The sequence below is a fragment of the Geotrypetes seraphini genome, chromosome 16 (assembly GCF_902459505.1).
Source record: "Geotrypetes seraphini chromosome 16, aGeoSer1.1, whole genome shotgun sequence".
NCBI classification, from domain to species: domain Eukaryota; kingdom Metazoa; phylum Chordata; class Amphibia; order Gymnophiona; family Dermophiidae; genus Geotrypetes; species Geotrypetes seraphini.
Window position 1 is genome coordinate 8,768,932 of NC_047099.1, and position 20,566 is coordinate 8,789,497.

The window sequence follows — 20,566 nt, forward strand, 5'->3', positions numbered from 1 at the left end:
ATAAGATTAACCTCTTTGCAGATAATATGCTGCTGTGTGTTGAGAATGCTGCAGTGGCAATTTCCAAGTTGGTGTCTCTGATTATTCAATTCAGATCCTTTTCTGGACTCAAAATTAATTTTGATAAGTCAGAGGCGCTGGTGGTTTCTATTGACTGTCCCTCTAGATGGGACTCTCTAGATGGGACCCGTTGTTTCCCCTCGTGTGGTCTCAGGGCACTCTCAAATACCTGGGCATTTATTTGTATTCAGACTTGATGAACAAGTCCACAAGATGAACATTGTGGACAAGCTAGATCACCTTAAAGTGCTATGTAACAGGTGGTGAGACCTTCTGTTATCCTTTTGGGGGAGGGTAGCACTAGTAAAAATGGTAATGCTGCCTAAAATCCTGTACCCTTTGCAGATGCTGCCCATCTGGATTACCAGAGGGGATGAGGGGACCTATTGGGGAATGATCAGTTCATTCATCTGGAGGTCACGTTAAGTACATATCAGCTATCTAAAGCTTGCTCAGGCTTGGGAATGAGGCAGAATAAATCTCCCGGACCTTTGCTTATATAATGTGGAGGTCATGCTGGGTCCATGAAATCCATAGGGGGTATACTCATTTTTTATCCCCTGACTTCAGATTGGACTATACCCACCCCCATTCTGTGTTTAGTATGCTTCGTTCTAGGGGATCCATGGGCAGTGGTCTGAACGGTGATGTCAGAGGGAGGAATGTAGGGCTCCCACAGCTCAGCAATCCCCATCAGCTAAGCCACCAGCTGATGGGGATTCCTTCTGCTGTGATCAGCTGATGGGATGCCTATGGGTTTTTTTTCCACTCTTTGGGGGTGGAGAGTAAGGGGGGGGGGTCATGCCTTAAATCCTCCAGTGGTCTTCTTGTCAGTATGGGCAACTTTGTGGAACTTAAAGGCAACTCAAACAAGATTAACTGTCAGTGTCTAAGTTCCCTCTAGGAAAGCTTTGATTATGGCTGGGGTACATCAAGGTTGAAGCCTGCCCAATTCAGCCCATAACATATCTCCCAACAAGCCCTTTTGCTCTCTGGACGCATAGCAGCTTAGATGTACCGCTGCAAATCCAGAAAGTTGGTTTTGATTATCGGCACTTGGACGTCCCTGCTATTAGGATGTCCAAGTGCCAACTTAGTCTGTTTTTTGGACATTTTAAAGATTTGAATATGAGCCCCTAAGACTCTACTTTTGAAACTGAGTGAGATAAAAATGGATTCTAGAGTGTACATGACAAGAGATATAGCTCCCAGTTTTCACAAGGAACAGCATAATTTATTCAGCTTTACTATTCCTTACAAAGAAATTTAATTAAAAAAATTAGTCAAAGGAAAAACAATCAAAACTTTATAGAGTAGGTTCAAGAGCAAATGTCAGTCAATGGTAACCAGATGGTTTACACCAGGGTATCCTTTCTTCAATTTCTATTTATCTTCAAAGAAAACACTTCCTACCTCCCAGCTTCTTCATGGCTTTTTTCACCTCCTTGTTTCTGAGAGTATAAATGAAGGGGTTTAAAAAAGGAGTCACAATGGTATAAAAAACAGAGAGGGGTTTGTCAGCTGCAAAGGTCATCGAGGGTCTCATGTAGATGAAGACTGAGGAGCCAAAAAGGAACATGAGCACCAGGACGTGGGAGGCACAGGTAGAGAAAGCTTTCCACCTACCCTCAGCTGAGTGAATTTTTAAGATAGTAGAGATAATAAATGTGTAAGATATGACAACCACCAAGAAGCAAGCAAGGATTAATAATCCGCTATTGAACATATCTACAATTTCAGTGATAACAGAACTAGAGCAAACCAACAAATATAAGGCATGGGTTTCACAAAAGAAATGATCTATCTTATTTGGACCACAGAAGGGCAGATGAATTGTTGGAAAAACTTGTGCGCAGGCATGAATGAGACCTAATGTCCACGTAGAAACCACCATCAGGAGACAGGCTCGTCTGTTCATTACTGTGGTATAGTGCAAAGGATTGCAGATGGCAACATAGCGGTCATAGGCCATAAGGGTCAGGTGAAGGCATTCTGTACCCCCGATGAAATGCAAGAAAAACAACTGAGTGATGCAGTCATTGAAAGAGATGGTTTTGCTTGGCAACATAAAGTTAACAAGGGATCTGGGGACGGTGACCGTGGCGAAGGACAAATCAATGACAGACAGGTTGCTAAGGAAGAAATACATGGGAGAGTGAAGCTGAGTGTCCACATATATAGTCACCAGAATAAGAAGATTCCCAGTTATGGTGAGCAGGTACATCACTAGAAACAGCATAAAGAATACAATCTGCAAGTCTGGATTGCTGGAAAGCCCTAGGAAGATGAATTCTGTGACTCTGGTTTCATTCCGCACTTCCATTCTTTTTGACTTCATGAGCTGTAGGGAATCATGAGGGGCGAGAGAAAGAATACACTGATGAAAGAGATACCCGGTGTCTAGCCCTTTTCAAATCCAGGCTAAAAACTCATCTTTTAGAAGTCACTTTTACATCTTGACCACTTCTCTATAATACTTTCTTCTGGAATCTCTTGTTTTCTCTTCACTAGATTGTAAGCTCTCTTTTATACGCTACTACATATACCTGTTGGTGTTTTACAAATGTTAAATAATATTAATAGCATAGAAATATGTCAGCAGATAAAGGAAAAATAGCACATCCAGTCTGCCCCTCCACAGCATCCACCAGCTCCTCCTCTCCCTAAGAAATCCCACATGCCTGAACCACGCTTTCTTGAATTTAGACCCAGTCTTCATCTCCACCAACTCTACTGGGAAACTATTCCATGCATCTACCACCCTTTCTGTAAAGAAGTATTTTCTTACATTACTCCTGAACCTGTCACCTCTTAACTTTATCCTATGCCCTCTCATTCCAGAGTAGTAAAGACGCAGAAGGATTGTGAAGACCTGCGACGGGACATAAACACCCTTGAGAAATGGGCTGCGACATGGCAAATGAGGTTTAATGTGGATAAGTGTAAGGTGATGCATGTTGGTAACAAAAATCTTATACACGCATACAGGATGTCCAGTACAGTACATGGAGAGACCCCCCCAGGAATGAGACTCGGGAGTACAGGTCGACAAGTCAATGAAGCCGTCCGTGCAATGTGTGGTGGCGGCGAAAAGGGCAAAATAATTTAAATAAAAATATGGTTTAAAAAAATATGTACTTACAGGGGAAGTTAACACAAACTCTTTAAAATGGAAAGGGGGATTTCACAGGAGACAGAAGGGAAACAGCTAGGGTTACATCATTAAAAAAAATGGGTTTGGGAAGAAAAAAGCTGATAGGCTTCACGTAAGCTGATATCTAAAGAGAAAGGTTTTTAAGTCAGATTTAAATTTGAGGGCATTTGGTTCTTGTCTCATGTTCAACGAAAGAGAGTTCCACAGCTATAACTGAAAAATTGTCTTGCGAGTTGAATCATAAAATATCTGGCAAACTTTCTATCTGTAGTTTCATGAAGAGCTTATTTAAACAACAAATCCATTCAAATCCTAGGTATCGAGATCAACGCACATCCTCGGATCAACACTTTTCCCACATGACGTCTACTCACCATCTGATACCCACTGGCCTCCTTCTACCAAAGTCAAGTAGAGTTTATCCGGTCTCTCAAGATGATATTTGATTACATGGACACAACCATCAGTGAAACTTTTTACAATCTCTCAATAGCTCAATGCGTTTCTAGAATTCCTTTCTTCTGAAGGGAATGAACTATGTTTCATCTTATTCTGACTAAAAACAAATAATATAATTATTGATATCTGTAATTAATAAGTGATGACACTAGCAACATAATTCCAGACGGAAAAATTACCTTCCTATTTAAACTTGATGGTCTACACAAGGCATTTTTTGGCAATGATTTATCTCACTTACTGCCTCTTTTACAAAGGCACGCTAGCGGCTGCGCTGCGCTAATGGCCCCGAAGCCCGTAGAGATTTAAAGGGCTTCGGGGCTTTGTAAAAGAGGCCATTAATGCATTAAGAAAAGAGAAAAGTCAAAAGATGAACAAGACAGGTGAGAATCTACACTGAAACTGCCAAAAAAAGACTGGTATTCTTGTAATTAGGTCAGTTATAACAATTTTGTAAAGTCCTAAAAATTTTATTATTTGCACAATACTTGAACAGTTTACCTAAAGATTCAACGAACTTATCGCTCTACAACCCTTATTTTCTCTTATGCCCTTGTTCGTTTTTTGCTGGTCTTTAATTACTTGGAAACCGAGTCGAGTTCCGATGGGAGATGACCCAGTATATAAATCGAAGACTTGATTAGATAACATATTTGTTTTCTTGCAACAGAATAGATGTCAATTTGGCTTTTCCCAGCTTTACTGGGTAAGGTAAATATACTGTATTTATAAAGTGATATTTTAACACTTATGGTAAAGGACTGAAAATTACAAAGTGGATACACAGTAATGATAAACGTAAATAGAAATAGGAATAGATACTTACATCATTTTATCTGAAGAGATCATCACCTGGATGGATGATTTTTCTGTTCATTTCCACATATCAAACGATCACACGGTACATTTCATAGATGAAGGTTTTCTTCAGTAGGCAGCAAAGTGATGCACTTATACTGTGTTTGGGGCTCTTGAGATTAAAACTCTTTGGAGGATCTCGACAGAGGCAGGTGGTTAAACAACTTTGCCATTTGCCCTATTAGCTAGTTCATCTGTAAAGGACTTAAGGAGTCCATGTGGATTAACCTTGTGTCAAAATTCAAGAGCAAGAATTAAATCATATGAAGAAATTAGTCATTTTTCCCTCACAAGCACACCACGATAATCTACCACTGTAACTTGTGCAGCAATCTCGTGGAAAGAATGCAAGCTGAGAATTCCCATATCTTTTTTAAAAATCTTTATTAAATTTTCAAGGCTAATACAAAGTGCAAAAAATTATAAGAACATCAGAGAGGAGAGACTTGCATACCATAATGGGGAACATTGCTTGTCAAGACCTATACACTTCCATACAGAAAATACTGGCATAAGACTTTGGGCTCCTTTTATGAAGCCGCTACCGCCTCCTCTTGAGCAGGCGGTAGTTTTTCGGCTAGCGCGTGATAAAAAGTCGCGTGCGATAAAGCCGCTAACGCGGCTTCGTAAAAGGAGCCCTTTGTTGACCGCAAAATGAGCAGCATTAACAGATAGTCGTCTTGAGTTTGCAGGGAGAGAGGGAGTGAGCTCTCATTGTAATTGGTTAATTATTTAATATTTGTCCTTTATTCTCCTCTGTGTTATGAGAATTGGAACTCCTAATTGTAGTGGACTTGAACTGAATAATCTTTGTTTAATAATGGGTTTCCTATGATAACATAGTGTTTATTTGAATCAGATTTTCTGTAGAAGTTTTTCTTGTTTGTCTTTATTTAAAATTTCAAATAAATAAATACAGTACTCTCCCAAAATTCATGGGGGTTCCATTCCAGGAGCACCCACAAATTTTGAAAAACCGCAAATGCGGTTTAGGAGCGGATCGGAAGCGGGAGAGAGCTGCAGGGGCGGTAGCGGGTGCTGAAAAAAAAGGCTGATGTCCTGCTGTATCGTTCTTAGTATTTTGTGACCGCCTCTTCCGGGAACTAAAGTCAGGCTACACCAATCAGGAGCTGCTTTGACACGCTATCTGGCAGATCAAAGCAGCTCCTGAATGATGTAACCTGACTTTAGTTCCCGGAAGAGGCGGTGAGAAAATGCCGCGAAAGACTGAGTCCGCGATTCATGAACCGCGAATTCGCAGAGGTATACTGTAAACATATTGTCAACAGGGGACATGCTATACAGGGGGCCCAGCTTAGCGATTCAAATGCCAAGCGCAGCTTGCTTAGGAAACTTTAACACGGTGGAATTTGCTCTGTGTGAAGGTGGCTTGAAAGCAAAAATTCTCGCTTGGCTGTATTTAATGTAGAGGGGAGCTAATCCAACATTATATAGAGCAGTGATCCCCAACCCTGTCCTGGAGGACCACCAGGCCAATTGGGTTTTAAGGTTAGCCCTAATGAATATGCATGAAGCAGATTTGCATGCCTGTCACTTCCATTATATGCAAATCTCTCTCATGCATATTCATTAGGGCTAGCCTGAGAACCCGATTGGCCTGGTGGTCCTCCAGGACAGAGTTGGGGACCACTGATATAGAGAGCATATTCTTACTTGGGAATAATGGATCAGGAATGAGCAAGAGGAAACATTTTGGAGAAAGCCCATATGTCTCCACATAAGTGCTCATCAGCTTCAGCCTATAAACAGGTGCATTAACTCCCAAACTCTATGTACGGAGTTCAACGCTGGGCGCCAATATTTGGTCACTGATCTAAAATGTACACTGAACTAAGTTGGCTAATGAGTTAATTAGTGTCAATTATTGAATGCTAATTGGCACCAATTTAGATTGTGTGCACATCTTGCTAGATGCTATTCTATAATAATGTGCACCAAATTTCATAGACACAACCTAAAAATGGGCAAAGTCATGGAAGGTACATGGGTGGATCAGTGGGTGGATCACTGTTCAAAATCATGCACAGTGTTAAAGAATACTGAGGATGTGTGCCCAAATCGGGCGCCAGAAATTCCACTTGGTTTCATCTCCTTATAGAATTGAATAGATCACCAATTTTTTTTTCCACTGATTTTTGAGCGCCATTTACTGAATATGGCCCTATATGTTTATTACTAGACAATATTAGGCACCAGAAATACAAGCACACCGGGGTACAGTGGAACAATTAGGAAGCAGTTGGAGAAATTACGGTGGAATGGGCACTTATAAGCACATATAGGGCATGATTCTATAAATGGCAGGCAAACTTAGATGCTAATAAAAATTTTTACAGGTTACAGGTTTTGTTTATTTGATATATCACTAACTCACTAAAAGCAAATAAAAGTGATTTACAATTTAAAAAATTACAATACATTAAAAAAATTGAAAAGAACTCCATCATAAAAAGGAAAGCCCATCCCTAAAGCTTCTCCGTAGTCAATCCTCAAAAAAACCCACCATCATACCACATTCTTACTAAAAACCTAGAACTGTACACCAAAAACCTGCTGAAATAAATCACATTTCAAGGACTTCTTAAGCCTAGACAAGGAAGTTTCCAGTTTCAATGACTACTGAAATGAATTCCTTAATGCTGGGCCCACACGCACACACAAAAAATCTGCTTTTCTGTGCAATTTAATTTTGCCTCATGTAATTTTTGAATGTCCAACAGATGTTCATGACTCGAACGCAGTAATCTAGACTGACTGTAAGGCTTCAGCAACTTAGGGCTCCTTTTACAAAAGTGCGCTAGCGGCTTTAGTGTGAGCTAAGCGCGCGCTAGATTAACGCACGCGCTAGACCAGGGATCTCAAAGTCCCTCCTCGAGGGCCGCAATCCAGTCGGGTTTTCAGGATTCCCCAATGAATATGCATTGAAAGCAGTGCATGAACCTAGATCTCATGCATATTCATTAGGGAAATCAAGAAAACCCGACTGGATTGCGACCCTCATTGAGGGACTTTTGGGACCCCTGATCTAGGTTCTTCATATTGGTTGGATCTAGAGCAGGGGTGGGCAACTCCAGTCCTCGAGGGCTGGAATCTAGTCGGGTTTTCAGTATTTCCCCAATGAATATGCATTGAAAGCATTGCATGAACCTAGATCTCATGGGAAATCAAGAAAACCCGACTGGATTGCGGCCCTCATTGAGGGACTTTTGGGACCTCTGATCTAGGTTCTTCATATTGGTTGGATCTAGAGCAGGGGTGGGCAACTCCTGTCCTCGAGGGCTGGAATCCAGTCGGGTTTTCAGGATTTCACCAATGAATATGCATTGAAAACAGTGCATGCACCTAGATCTCATGCATATTCATTAGGGAAATCAAGAAAACCCGACTGGATTGCAGCCCTCATTGAGGGACTTTTGGGACCTCTGATCTAAGTTCTTCATATTGGTTGGATCTAGAGCAGGGGTGGGCAACTCCAGTCCTCGAGGGCTGGAATCCAGTCGGGTTTTCAGGATTTCACCAGTGAATATGAATTGAAAGCAGTGCATGCACCTAGATCTCATGCATATTCATTAGGGAAATCAAGAAAACCCGACTGGATTGCGGCCCTCGTTGAGGGACTTTTGGGACCTCTGATCTAGGTTCTTCATATTGGTTGGATCTAGAGCAGGGGTGGGCAACTCCTGTCCTCGAGGGCTGGAATCCAGTCGGGTTTTCAGGATTTCACCAGTGAATATGAATTGAAAGCAGTGCATGAACCTAGATCTCATGCATATTCATTAGGGAAATCAAGAAAACCCGACTGGATTGCGGCCCTCATTGAGGGACTTTTGGGACCTCTGATCTAGGTTCTTCATATTGGTTGGATCTAGAGCAGGGGTGGGCAACTCCAGTCCTCAAGGGCTGGAATCCAGTCGGGTTTTCAGGATTTCACCAATGAATATGAATTGAAAACAGTGCATGAACCTAGATCTCATGCATATTCATTAGGGAAATCAAGAAAACCCGACTGGATTGCGGCCCTCATTGAGGGACTTTTGGGACCTCTGATCTAGGTTCTTCATATTGGTTGGATCTAGAGCAGGGGTGGGCAACTCCTGTCCTCGAGGGCTGGAATCCAGTCGGGTTTTCAGGATTTCACCAATGAATATGAATTGAAAACAGTGCATGCACCTAGATCTCATGCATATTCATTAGGGAAATCAAGAAAACCCGACTGGATTGCGGCCCTCTAGGAGGGACTTTTGGGACCTCTGATCTAGGTTCTTCATATTGGTTGGATCTAGAGCAGGGGTGGGCAACTCCAGTCCTCAAGGGCTGGAATCCAGTCGGGTTTTCAGGATTTCACCAATGAATATGAATTGAAAACAGTGCATGCACCTAGATCTCATGCATATTCATTAGGGAAATCAAGAAAACCCGACTGGATTGCGGCCCTCATTGAGGGACTTTTGGGACCTCTGATCTAGGTTCTTCATATTGGTTGGATCTAGAGCAGGGGTGGGCAACTCCTGTCCTCGAGGGCTGGAATCCAGTCGGGTTTTCAGGATTTCACCAATGAATATGAATTGAAAACAGTGCATGCACCTAGATCTCATGCATATTCATTAGGGAAATCAAGAAAACCCGACTGGATTGCGGCCCTCTAGGAGGGACTTTTGGGACCTCTGATCTAGGTTCTTCATATTGGTTGGATCTAGAGCAGGGGTGGGCAACTCCTGTCCTCGAGGGCTGGAATCCAGTCGGGTTTTCAGGATTTCACCAATGAATATGAATTGAAAACAGTGCATGCACCTAGATCTCATGCATATTCATTAGGGAAATCAAGAAAACCCGACTGGATTGCGGCCCTCTAGGAGGGACTTTGAGATCCCTGCGCTAGACGCTAATGCCTCCATAGAGCTGGCGTTAGTATTTTCCACGTAGCATAGGGGTTAGCCCGCGACTAATCTTCAGCGTGCGCTAAAAACGCTACCGCAGCATAAAGGAGCCCTAAATGTTTAATTACCTGTAAAGAGTGTGTATCATCTTATATTTATTTATTTGGTTTTATATCCCATCCTCAGAATAGGTTACCAGGTTACATACATAATAAAGTGCATTTATACAAATTAATTACAAACACGGTATGTCAGGACAAAGATGGTAAAAACATAACAAGACAAAAAAAGATCTTAAACACAGATCTTCACGCCAAACCAAAGCCTCCTGAAATCTGGTGCAAATGCTGGTAACCAAATTAGACACCCTGACTATGTGCATGAATGTTCAGAGCACCCAGATATGTCCCTTGCAAGATATGGGAGTTAGGCGTGTTGCCTTATAGAATAGCGTGCATGGGTTGGTCCTTATCACAGTTTAGTGAAAGGACCCCGTAGGCTGATAAAGTTTTGCACTTGCAGAGTGACAAAGGGCAAAGATGGAGAACATCTTGCCTTCCGCACCGAGAAAAGGTTTCAGATTTAAAAGCAGGATTTTTAGGGGAAAGAACTAAAATTGAATTGAGAAGGGTGTAAGGCTGAAGGTTCAGTTAGGGTGATCAATATAGTTGCAGCAGCATTGTCTAGATCTATTTCATTTATTTTTATTATTTATAGATAAGTTATAGCCTAAGTGGTTTATATTCAGGTACTCAAGTATTTCTCCCTGTCCTGATGGGCTTACAATGTAACTAAAGTACCTGGGGCAATGGAGGGATTGAATGACTTGCTCAGGGTCACAAAGAGCAGCACTGGGCTTGAGCTTGCAACCTTGGGGTGCTGAGGTTGCAGCCCTAACTGCTAGGCCACTCCTCCACGCCCCAAAACTGCTACTGAACTTGAAAAAAAGACTAAACACTGAAAAGAAGTGCAATCAATGCATATCGAGGGCCCCTTTTGCAAAGCCATGGTAGTGATTCCCAGCGTGACAAAAGTGCCAAAGCCCATAGAAACCGAATGGGCTTTGTTGCATTTGTTGCATCGGGAATTTCTACGACAGCTTTGTAAAAGGGGAATCTAAATGAGCATATATTTGCATACATTAGGGTTCTTTGATTTTTTGGTGGACCTAATCAAGATATACCTTCCCCTTTTCACAAATAAGAGCATAATTCATTCAGCTGTACCATCCTTTTCCGATTAAATTTTATTTTTTAAAAAACTTTATCGAACCACAAATAATCAGAGTAGACTAAATAGCCTAAAATAACAAATGAATGGAAATGGTTTATATGATAACATCTTTCTTTAAATGGACAGAAATCACTTGATATGCGTTCACTGAAAAGACACGTTTCTACCTACCAGCTTCTTCATGGCTTTTTTTACCTTCTCGTTCCTAAAAGTATAAATACAGGGGTTTAGAAAAGGGGTCACAACGGTATAAAAAACGGAGAGTGGCTTGTCAGCTGCAAATGTCCCCGAGGGTCTCATGTAGATGAAGACACCAGGGCCAAATAAAAAAGTGACCACCATGAGGTGGGAGGCGCAGGTAGAGAAGACTTTCCACCTTCCCTCAGCTGATCGAATTTTTAAAACAGTGGAGACGATGTATGCATAAGATATAAACACAATCAAGAAACAACTAAGAGTTAAGGATCCACTGTTGGCCATGTCTACAATTTCAGTGATGATAGGACTAGAACAAATCAACAAATATAAGGCATGGGTTTCACAAAAGAAATGATTTATCTCATTTGGACCACAGAAGGACATCTGAAGTATTGGAAACGTCTGACCACAGGAATGAATGAAACCAAGTACCCATGTAGAAACCACCAGCAGGAGACAGACTCGTCTGCTCATTATCGTGGTATAACGCAAAGGATTGCAGATGGCGACGTAGCGGTCGTATGCCATTAATGTCAAATGAAAGCATTCTCCACCCCCGATGAAATGCAAAAAGAATAACTGAGTGATGCAATCGCTGAAAGAAATGGTTTTCTTTTTCAAGATAAAGTTAGCAAGGGATTTGGGGACAGTGACCGAGGAATGGCACAAATCTAATACCGACAGGTTGCTGAGAAAAAAATACATGGGGGAGTGCAGTTGAGAGTTCGAATATATGGTTAGCAGGATGAGAATATTCCCAGCTAGAGTTAGCAGGTACATCACTAGAAACATGACAAAGAATACTATCTCGAAGTCTGGATTGCTGGAAAGTCCGAGGAGGATGAATTGCGTGACTCTTGTTTCATTCCCGACTGCTAGTCCTTCCATTTTATCAACTGCAGTGAAACAGAAACAGGAGAGACAATAGAAAGAACGCAGAGCATGAAAGAGACATTCGGTCTCCAGTCCTTTTCAAATCCAGTTTAAAAACTCGTCTTTTAGAAGTCACTTTTCATCTTGACCACTTCTCTCTAATACTTTCGTCTAGAATCTCTAGTTTTCTCTTCACTTGATTTTAAGCTTTGTGGAATAGCGACTATTTCTTTTATGCAGTACTGTATATGTACCTGGTAGCATTTTACAAATGTTAAATAATATTAGTAAGGACTTAACTTGCCAGACAATGTTGGTCTGTGATATTCTGTCTTTTATTTAATTCTATTTTAGGTTCATACTCTTGACACATTCATTAGCCCCTTCAATGAATGGATTCACCTGCCCCATATGATCTTATTCCATACAGATACCCCACAGTTCTACCTCGGTAATTCTGCAGAGAACAATGTCCAACTGCATCCATTAGACTGTGTTGTATCTTATTAAAGCAAATTCTTTGATTTCAGTTTGCCCTTAACATCGGGCTCCTTTTACTAAGCTGCGATAGCAGAAATGCCCCACGTGCTAGACGCTAACACTGAGCTGGCGTTAGTTTTTCCGTATAGTGCAGAGGTTTGCGCCCGCTAAATACGCTATCGCAGCTTAGTAAAAGGAGCCTATAGCTTCATAAGGTAGATAGTAATCATCAGGATTATGAATTAACCCCCTCGTTACAAAGCCGGCCTAGCAGATGCTATTGTGGTCATTGCTTTGACATCTATAGGGAATTAATGGACGTCAGAGTCTTTGCCACGCAGCAGCCACTAGCCCGACTTTGTAAAAAGGGGGGAGGGGGGGTTAAGATTTTCCCATCTGTAGCCAAATGAAAACCTCATTTCAAGTTTATCAAGTTTATTAGTGTTTTTGATTAATCGCTTAATCACACTTCAAAGCGATGAACATAAATAATAAACATTAAAATTACAGGATTAAGGAGTAATACAATACTTAACATAAATTTAAAATCAAACAGGACTATTAACAAACTTTACAGACAAGAATCAGGGGAAAAAGGGAATAGAACTACAAAATATTAAAAATAGAATAGTCAGGGAACAAACACAAGGTAGGGGATGTAAAATTCCATAATCAAAATCAACTCAATAACTAAATCCAAGATGGAAAACTATCAATCAAAAGCATCTTTAAAAAGAAATGTTTTTAAATTAGTCTTGAATTTATTGAGGTTTTGTTCTTCTCTCAGATAAATAGGAAGAGAGTTCCAGACTTGAGGGGCCGTAACGGAAAAAATATATTGTCGCCTAGTATTGATGATCTTGAGAGAAGGAATTATCAATAGATGTTGTTCGTTTGACCATAATATTCTATTCGAGGAGTAAGGAATTAATAATTTGAAAATAAATGCAGGAGTTTTAAACAAAACAAACAAAAAAATCAGTCCGAATCATATATATATGGAGATGAACACAAACCCATCACAAACCCTCACATCAGAATATTTGCCTCATGAAGTCTACTCACCATGTGATACCCACTGGCCTCCTTCTCCCAAACTCCAGTAGAGTTTAGCCGGTCTCTCAAGATGATATTTGATTACAGGAATATAGCCGTCATAACCGATTGTAAAATCTCTCAATCGTTTCTAGAATTCCTTTCTTCTGAAGGGAATGAAATGTGTTTTCATAATATTCTGGCTCTTAAAATAAATAATATAATTAATGATCTCTGTAATTAATAACCCCTCCCCCTTTATACAAAGCCACAAAAGTGCTGCTCCGTCGTTCCTAGAGTTCCCATCGGAGCAGCACACAGCATTCAGCACACTGGCTAGTGCTAAAAAAAAAAAAGGCTTTTGTGGTTTCGTAACAGGAGGGGTAAGTGATGACACTAGCGATATAATTCCAGCTGAAAAAAAAATTGCCTTTCTATGCTTCCTGTTGAACCCGCTCTTTCACACAGCCATGCTAGCATTTTTAACGCTGTCCACGGTGGTAAGAACTCCGACGCTCACAGAATTCCTATGAGCGTCGGAGTTCTTACCGCTGCGGCCGGCACTAAAAATGCTTTGTAAAGGAGGGCCTAAACTGGTTGGTCTACACGAGGTATTTTCTTGCCAATGATTCATCTCAATATATTAAGGAAAGAGAAAACGACAAGAAGGCACAAGATGAAAAAGGCAGAAGAGAATCTACCCTATAACTCGCAAAATAGACTGGTATTACCATAGTTAGAGCTTCCAACATATTCTTTATCCTGCAGCGGAGTAGATATTCTTTTCATGTTTCCTAGCTTTACCGTATAAGTTAAATATATTTATGAAGTGATATTTTAACACTTATGGTAAAAGACTGAAAATTACAAAATGGATAAACAATAATGATAAATGTAAATAGCGGTAGATACAGTACTTACATCATTTTATTTGAAGAGATGATCATTACCTGGAAGGATGATTTTTCTGTTGGTCATTTCCACATATCAAACAATCACACGGTACATTTCATAGATGAAGGCTTTCTTCAGTAGGCAGCAAAGTGATGCACTTATACTGTGTTTGGGGCTCTTGGGATTAAAACTCTTTGGAGGATCTCGACAGAGACAGGTGGTTAAACAACTTTGCTATTTGCACTATTAGCTAGTTCATCTGTAAAGGACTTAAGGAGTCCATGTGGATTAACCTTGTGTCAAAATGCAAGAGCAAGAATTGTCATATGAAGTAAAGAATCCACTTTTTCTCAAAGGCACACCTGTGCTTCTACCATTAGAGCTTCTGTAGCAATATCATGGTTTCAGTCTAGATGAGCATATTAAGAACATAAGAGTTGCCATACTGGTTCAGATCAAAGGTCCATCAAGTCCAGTATCCTGTTTCCAACAGTGACCAACCCAGGTCCCAAGTACCTAGCTAGATCCCAAGTAGTAAAACAAATTTTATTCTGCTTATCCTTGGGTTTCCCCAGGCCATCTCAATAACAGCATAGGGACTTCTCTTTTAGGAAATTATCCAACCCTTTTATAAACCCCGCTAAGCTAACTAATGTGCCTTTTCTAATTCCGCAATATCTTTTTTGAGATAAGGCGACCAGAATTGCACACAGTATTCAAGATGCGGCCATAGCAGAGAGCGATACAAGGGCATTATAACATTTTAATACTTTCATTTTCATACTGTTGCATCAGCCTCCATTGTGGGAATACTAGTTGAGAATTCCCACATATTTTCGAGGACTGATATTTATTGCATATTATCATTACAAATCAAAGTCTGTTCTTTATCATTAACAGGTCTTTGGACATTAAAGAGATGGGTATCTGGGCACCAAACCATCCCTACCCTTTTTCTTCCTCTTTGTAGTACAACTTCCAAGTATTGGCACTGTATCCCAACCCTAAGGTAGACTGCCCTAAGGTAGGGTTACCATTTTTCAGGCCGCAGAAACAGGACACATAGCCCTGCCCTGTTCCTCCCAGGCCCCACCCTCTTACACCTTCAGCTCCACACCGTTCTACCCAGCCTCTCCCAGTTCAGCCTCCAGCCCCGCTCCCACAAACCTCCACTCCTTCCCTGACAAGCTTCAGCCATGGCTGGAGGGCCTGGACATGCGTGGATGTGTGTAACATAATCCCTGCATGCTCCAGGCCCTCCATATAAGGCCGGAGCTCATCGGTGCTTTCCATAACCCTGACAAACTGCTAGGTTTTGGAAAGTCCTCTAAAAAGAAGACATGTCTGGGTTTCCCTATTCTAAGGTACCCAGGAGACAGCCATCCAGGGTTTTTTTTAACCATTTGAATATCACAGTTTTGATCTTGAGGCACAAAGAGTTTCAAGTTTCAAAGTTTATTAAAATTTGATATGCCATTTATAATAGCTGTCCACCATTGAAACCACAATATTAGTTCACCTGATCCAACAGCAGTTGATAAATTACTGCACACTTAGAATAGCATCCCAACCTCTTTCCAATATGATTGTAGTTTAACAATTAAAAAATGTACGTGACCCTAGAAGATGATGCAAACAGAATAGCTGACCTCCATTTTCCTGCTGTCACTTGTAAATAGGGGAATTCATTTGTTATCCTTTTCTACAATTTTTGGGAACCATTGCTTTAGAAGACACAATGCTTGGTTTTCCACCATAGCTCTCTCATTTTCCTGCCATCTTACCCATCCACTCGCTTTTCTTCAGTCATGCAGCTTTGCTGGTTTCACATGAATTTTGACAGAAAATGTAATGGACACTTTGGTAAGTTAAATGCAACATTGGTCATCAACAATTTCTCTAAACCATGTAGATATCTACTGGACACGTTCCTACCACAGAAGGTGGTGTGCAAAATATCACAGTTTCAATTACAAGGGGCAGGCAACTTCTGTGGAGTCTCAGTAGGACTGCCAACCTTTCACAACTGAATTTGTAATATTCTTGCACCACTCATATTAATATGGACACCAGGGATCTAATCTAATCTAATGCTTAGTTTTGTATACCGAGTCTTCAATCCAAGAAAGCTCAACTCGGTTTACAGTAGTTAGATAAGATAATGAAAATATAAAACAGTAATTAAATTAAACACATAGTAACATAGCAGAAGTGGAAGAGGAATTAATTACCAAAGTGTTTGGTAAACAGGATGGTTTTCAGAGACTTGCGAAAGGATGAAAGAGAACTAAAACTTCGCAAAAAAAAGCGGAAGATCATTCCAAAGTTGGGTAAACTTGAAGGACAGAGATTGACCAAAAGCTTTGGTTCTTTTGATACATTTACTAGATGGATAAAATAACTTAAATTGTTGATCGCCCCTTGCGAAAGAGAATCTATAAAGATTCCAAGATAGAGGGACTAACGGAGAGAAGATGCCAAAGAGAATTTTGAAAATAACACAGGCATATTTAAATTGGACTCTAAAATACACAGGAAGCCAATGCAGAATATAAAGTAATGGTGTCACATGATCAAACTTACATTTCCTGAAAATCAATCTGGCAGCAGTGTTCTGGATCAATTGTAGTTTAAAGAGGCAATTTTTTGTAATACCGAGATATAGGGCATTACAGTGGTCGAGATGAGATAAAATGTTGTTGATGGAAAAGATGTCTGACTTTCCTCAGCATACGCAGATTGAAAAAAATATTTATTGATCACAGAGCTAATCTGATCCTTAAAGGAGAACGAAGAATCGAGAAGGGATGGAAGACTTACATTCTATAAAGGAGGAACATACTTATCAGAGTCTATGTACTTCCATACACAAAATACAGGCCAAAACAGCCAGTTAACCACAAAGTGAGCACCAATTAAAGATAACCATCACACTTGAAGTTGTGGCAGCCATTTTGAGAATCCTCCTGCCTGTAGGACTCCATAGAGCCCCAGGGATGACAGAGCTAGGGCCATGGAGGGGAACTATGGTTTGGGGGGAAGGGAGAAGGACCCAGGCCAATGATTTCTTTGTCTTTGGGGGTGAAGGAAAAGGGAAGGTGCTTAATTCAGAACTTTCATTGCCTTCTAGGAAGCAAGAGGGATCAATACCAAGCAGGGACACTAGAAACCCTAGCGATCTGTAAGCTCTGTGCCCGGTTAGCTCAGTGGTTACAATAATGACAGCCTTTTTTGTGTGTCCTAACGTTAGTCAGTTTAACTTTAGCTAATTTAGCCAGTTGTATGTGCAAAAATAAATTACACATGGCTAAACAATCCCATAATTATGAAAAGCACAAGCATTGCTCTTTAATTGATCCTTAGAGTCTTTATCTGCAGCTCTGAAGAAGCTCTTTGGATGTATGTATAAAAAATATGTATTTTAAAAAATGATCTGAGAGAGCTCAGCCTCTATAATGGTCATAGTTAGAATTGAATGGAGCTGGGTGAAAAAAGGTCCCCTTTTATCAATCCACATTAGGGTTTTTTTTAAGCAGTCGCCAGTGATTAAACCCCCCCCCCCCCATAACACAGCTTGTTAAAATGGGGCCAAGATGGATCCCTGTAACAACCTGTCTCCCAAAATAGCAAAGACCTAGGGTAGAGGTTGGAAATCTCTTTAAAGCTTCAGTAGCCAAATCCTGCCAAATCTATACAGAAAATCGATCACAATAAAGAGCAGTAATGTCCAGGATTCAAATAACGACAACGCTGTAAAACTCTCTTATTAGGAGAGGTTAAAAGAAGTGATTGATGGGTGAAACAATTAGAAGGGGCCAAGGGGAATAGAATAGGCTTTTTATGAGAAATTGTATGCTACAGACGACAAATCATCAGAAGTATAAATAGTTATTTGGGGAAGGTACAACTCCTACAGCTGGCAATGCTGGATCAGATCTGAATGCCTAGGGAGATACAGGAAAGTGAGATAATGGCCACAATATGGGATATGGCATCAGCAGCAGAGGAGGATGTTTCTCTTGTGGAATTTTATAAATGCATGAAAGATCAGGTAGCCTCCTTGCTTACCAAAGTGTCTGTGTTTAAAGTGCAAGTTGTAGTTTTACCAAAAGCCAGGGAAAAACCCTGACCTATGTTCAAGTTATAGGTAATGCAGATATGAAAATAGTGAAGGTTTTGGCTGCTTGTCTCGAGAAACTTTTACCTAACTTAACCCCCCCCAAACCCCCCCCCTTTTACTAAGTTACGGTAGAGGTTTCCAAAAGCGTAGAATGTTTTTTAGCGCTGGCCGCGGTGGTAACAGCTTCAACGCTCATAGAATTCCTATGAGCATCGGACCTGTTACCGCGCGTGGCCGGCACTAAAAACTGCGCTACGCTTTTGTAAAAGGGGGGGGGGGTAAGTTAAGTACCTAGATTAGCTAGGTTCCTCAATCTAGGTGCATAACTTCAGGCTCTGTTTATAGAATCAAGTTTCAAGTTTATTCAAATCTTTAGATACCCCTTATCGAATATCAAAGCGGTTTACAATAATAGCAAACAGGGGAAAAAAAGGTAACTTACAAATACACATATAAAATCAGTCAATTAGATACATCAGGATAAAAGGGGAGAAATACAACCTTGTAGTAGCATTAGGGGGAATGGGATTAAGTTGGCAGCCTTTTCCTTACAAGGGGTTAGACAGTATTGTCCATGTCATTCCAACTCTTCACCTTGGCAGCTGAAACCCCTAGCCATAGCAGTTCGAAGTGATGAGTGAATTCAGCCAGTAGCAACAGGGAATGAGAACCTCAGATTTTGTTATACGTCGATGTTGCATTCATTTTTGAGAAATGAATCCCTGGATCCTTTAAAAGAGGCTCTGGATCTGTGTTGATTTTTTGTTCATCGCTGGATTTGTAAAATTAAGCTTGAGAACATATAAACATAACAACATAAGAATTTCCACTGCTGGGTCAGACCAGTGGTCCATCGTGCCCAGCGGTCCACTCCTGCAGCGGCCCTTAGGTCAAAGACCAGTGCTTTAACTGAGTCTAGCCTTAACTGCATATGTTCTGGTTCAGCAGGAACTTGTCTAACTTCGTCTTGAATCCGTGGAGGGTGTTTTCCCCTATAACAGCCTCCAGAAGAGCGTTCCAGTTTTCTACCACTCTCTGGGTGAAGAAGAACTTCCTTACGTTTGTACGGAATCTGTCCCCTTTTAACTTTAGAGAGTGCCCTCTCGCTCTCCCTACCTTGGAGAGGGTGAACAACCTGTCTTTATCTACTAAGTCTATTCCCTTCAGTATTTTGAATGTTTCGATCATGTCACCTCTCAGTCTCTTCTTTTCAAGGGAGAAGAGGCCCAGTTTTTCCAATCTCTCACTGTATGGCAACTCCTTCAGCCCATTAACCATTTTAGTCGCTCTTCTCTGGACCCTTTTGAGTAGTACTGTGTCCTTCTTCAAGTACGGCGACCAGTGCTGGATACAGTATTCCAGGTGGAGACCCTATTGTTCGATAGCATGGTAGGGGAGATGTAGAGGGTTTTTCGCTTTCAGGCGGTCCCTCAAGGATTCTGATATTTAGGCATTAAATTACAGTGAAGCTGGAAGAGCTTTATAAGCTCAGTTACTTGCCCCTGTTGGAGAACATTTGGAAAGACTTGGAGGGTTGGAGCAAATTAACTTTGCTATAGTGGGGGAGAATTGCTATGATCAAAATAATGATCTTTCTGAAATTTTTGTTTGTATTCATACAACTGCCTGTTGTAGACACTAGAGGCATCTTTAAATATTGGAATCGTATGTTGATTCATTCTTGTGACAAAAGAAAAAAACAAAAGTAAGTGTTCTATACTATCCCAAACAATCTACACAGTTGAAAGAGGTAGTACTCCCCAATCTAAGGCAATATTACAGGCCAAGGAGAACTCAGACTCCATTAACCCATCCCCCCTCCCCCAATCAAAGGCCATCATCAATGTGAGATGAACTCCACATTGGGATAAGTACTCCTTTTAGTCAATTAAATTCAGAAACAATTTAATTATTTAGTTCTTGAACATTGCTCTCAGCATTGCACAAGGCTATTTGACGTCACCCAGTTGAGAAGTTTTTTTATGCTGATGAGATAACTCACCCCGGTTGATTTCTCACACATTGTCCTGTTAAGGTTGGTGTGGGAGGAGTTCTGAGGCTTTTTCCTTCGTCCTGGGGTGTTTGATATGTCTTTGAGCATTGCACTGTCAGAGATCGATATACCAGACTCTGTTTTAATTCATCATCTGAGGAGTATGTTATTTGATATAAGGGTGTTGGATAGTTTACGATAATTGGTCACACCATTAAAAACCAATTAAAAACATATTTTAAAAAATTAGGTACCACTAGTTGCAATTCGGGATCAGCACCAGGCTCCAGCCTAGAAGTGGGTGCATTTAC

General features: G+C 40.8%; 2 protein-coding genes across 2 annotated transcripts; both read right to left on the minus strand.

Annotated features, from left to right (window-relative positions):
• Nucleotides 1-1,453: 1,453 nt before the first annotated feature.
• On the minus strand, nucleotides 1,454-2,383 carry LOC117350490 (olfactory receptor 4E2-like). Its single transcript, XM_033924785.1, has one exon. It carries the CDS (start codon nucleotides 2,381-2,383, stop codon nucleotides 1,454-1,456), a length of 930 nt encoding a protein of 309 aa, XP_033780676.1.
• Nucleotides 2,384-10,806: 8,423 nt separating this feature from the next.
• LOC117349947 (olfactory receptor 4E2-like) lies at nucleotides 10,807-11,748 on the minus strand. Its single transcript, XM_033923727.1, has one exon. It carries the CDS (start codon nucleotides 11,746-11,748, stop codon nucleotides 10,807-10,809), a length of 942 nt encoding a protein of 313 aa, XP_033779618.1.
• Between the last annotated feature and the right edge of the window lie 8,818 nt (nucleotides 11,749-20,566).

Excerpts from the sequence above, each read along its gene's own strand:
- LOC117350490 (XM_033924785.1), bottom strand. The coding sequence starts at position 2,383 with ATGGAAGTGCGGAATGAAACCAGAGTCACAGAATTCATCTTCCTAGGG.
- LOC117349947 (XM_033923727.1), bottom strand. The coding sequence starts at position 11,748 with ATGGAAGGACTAGCAGTCGGGAATGAAACAAGAGTCACGCAATTCATC.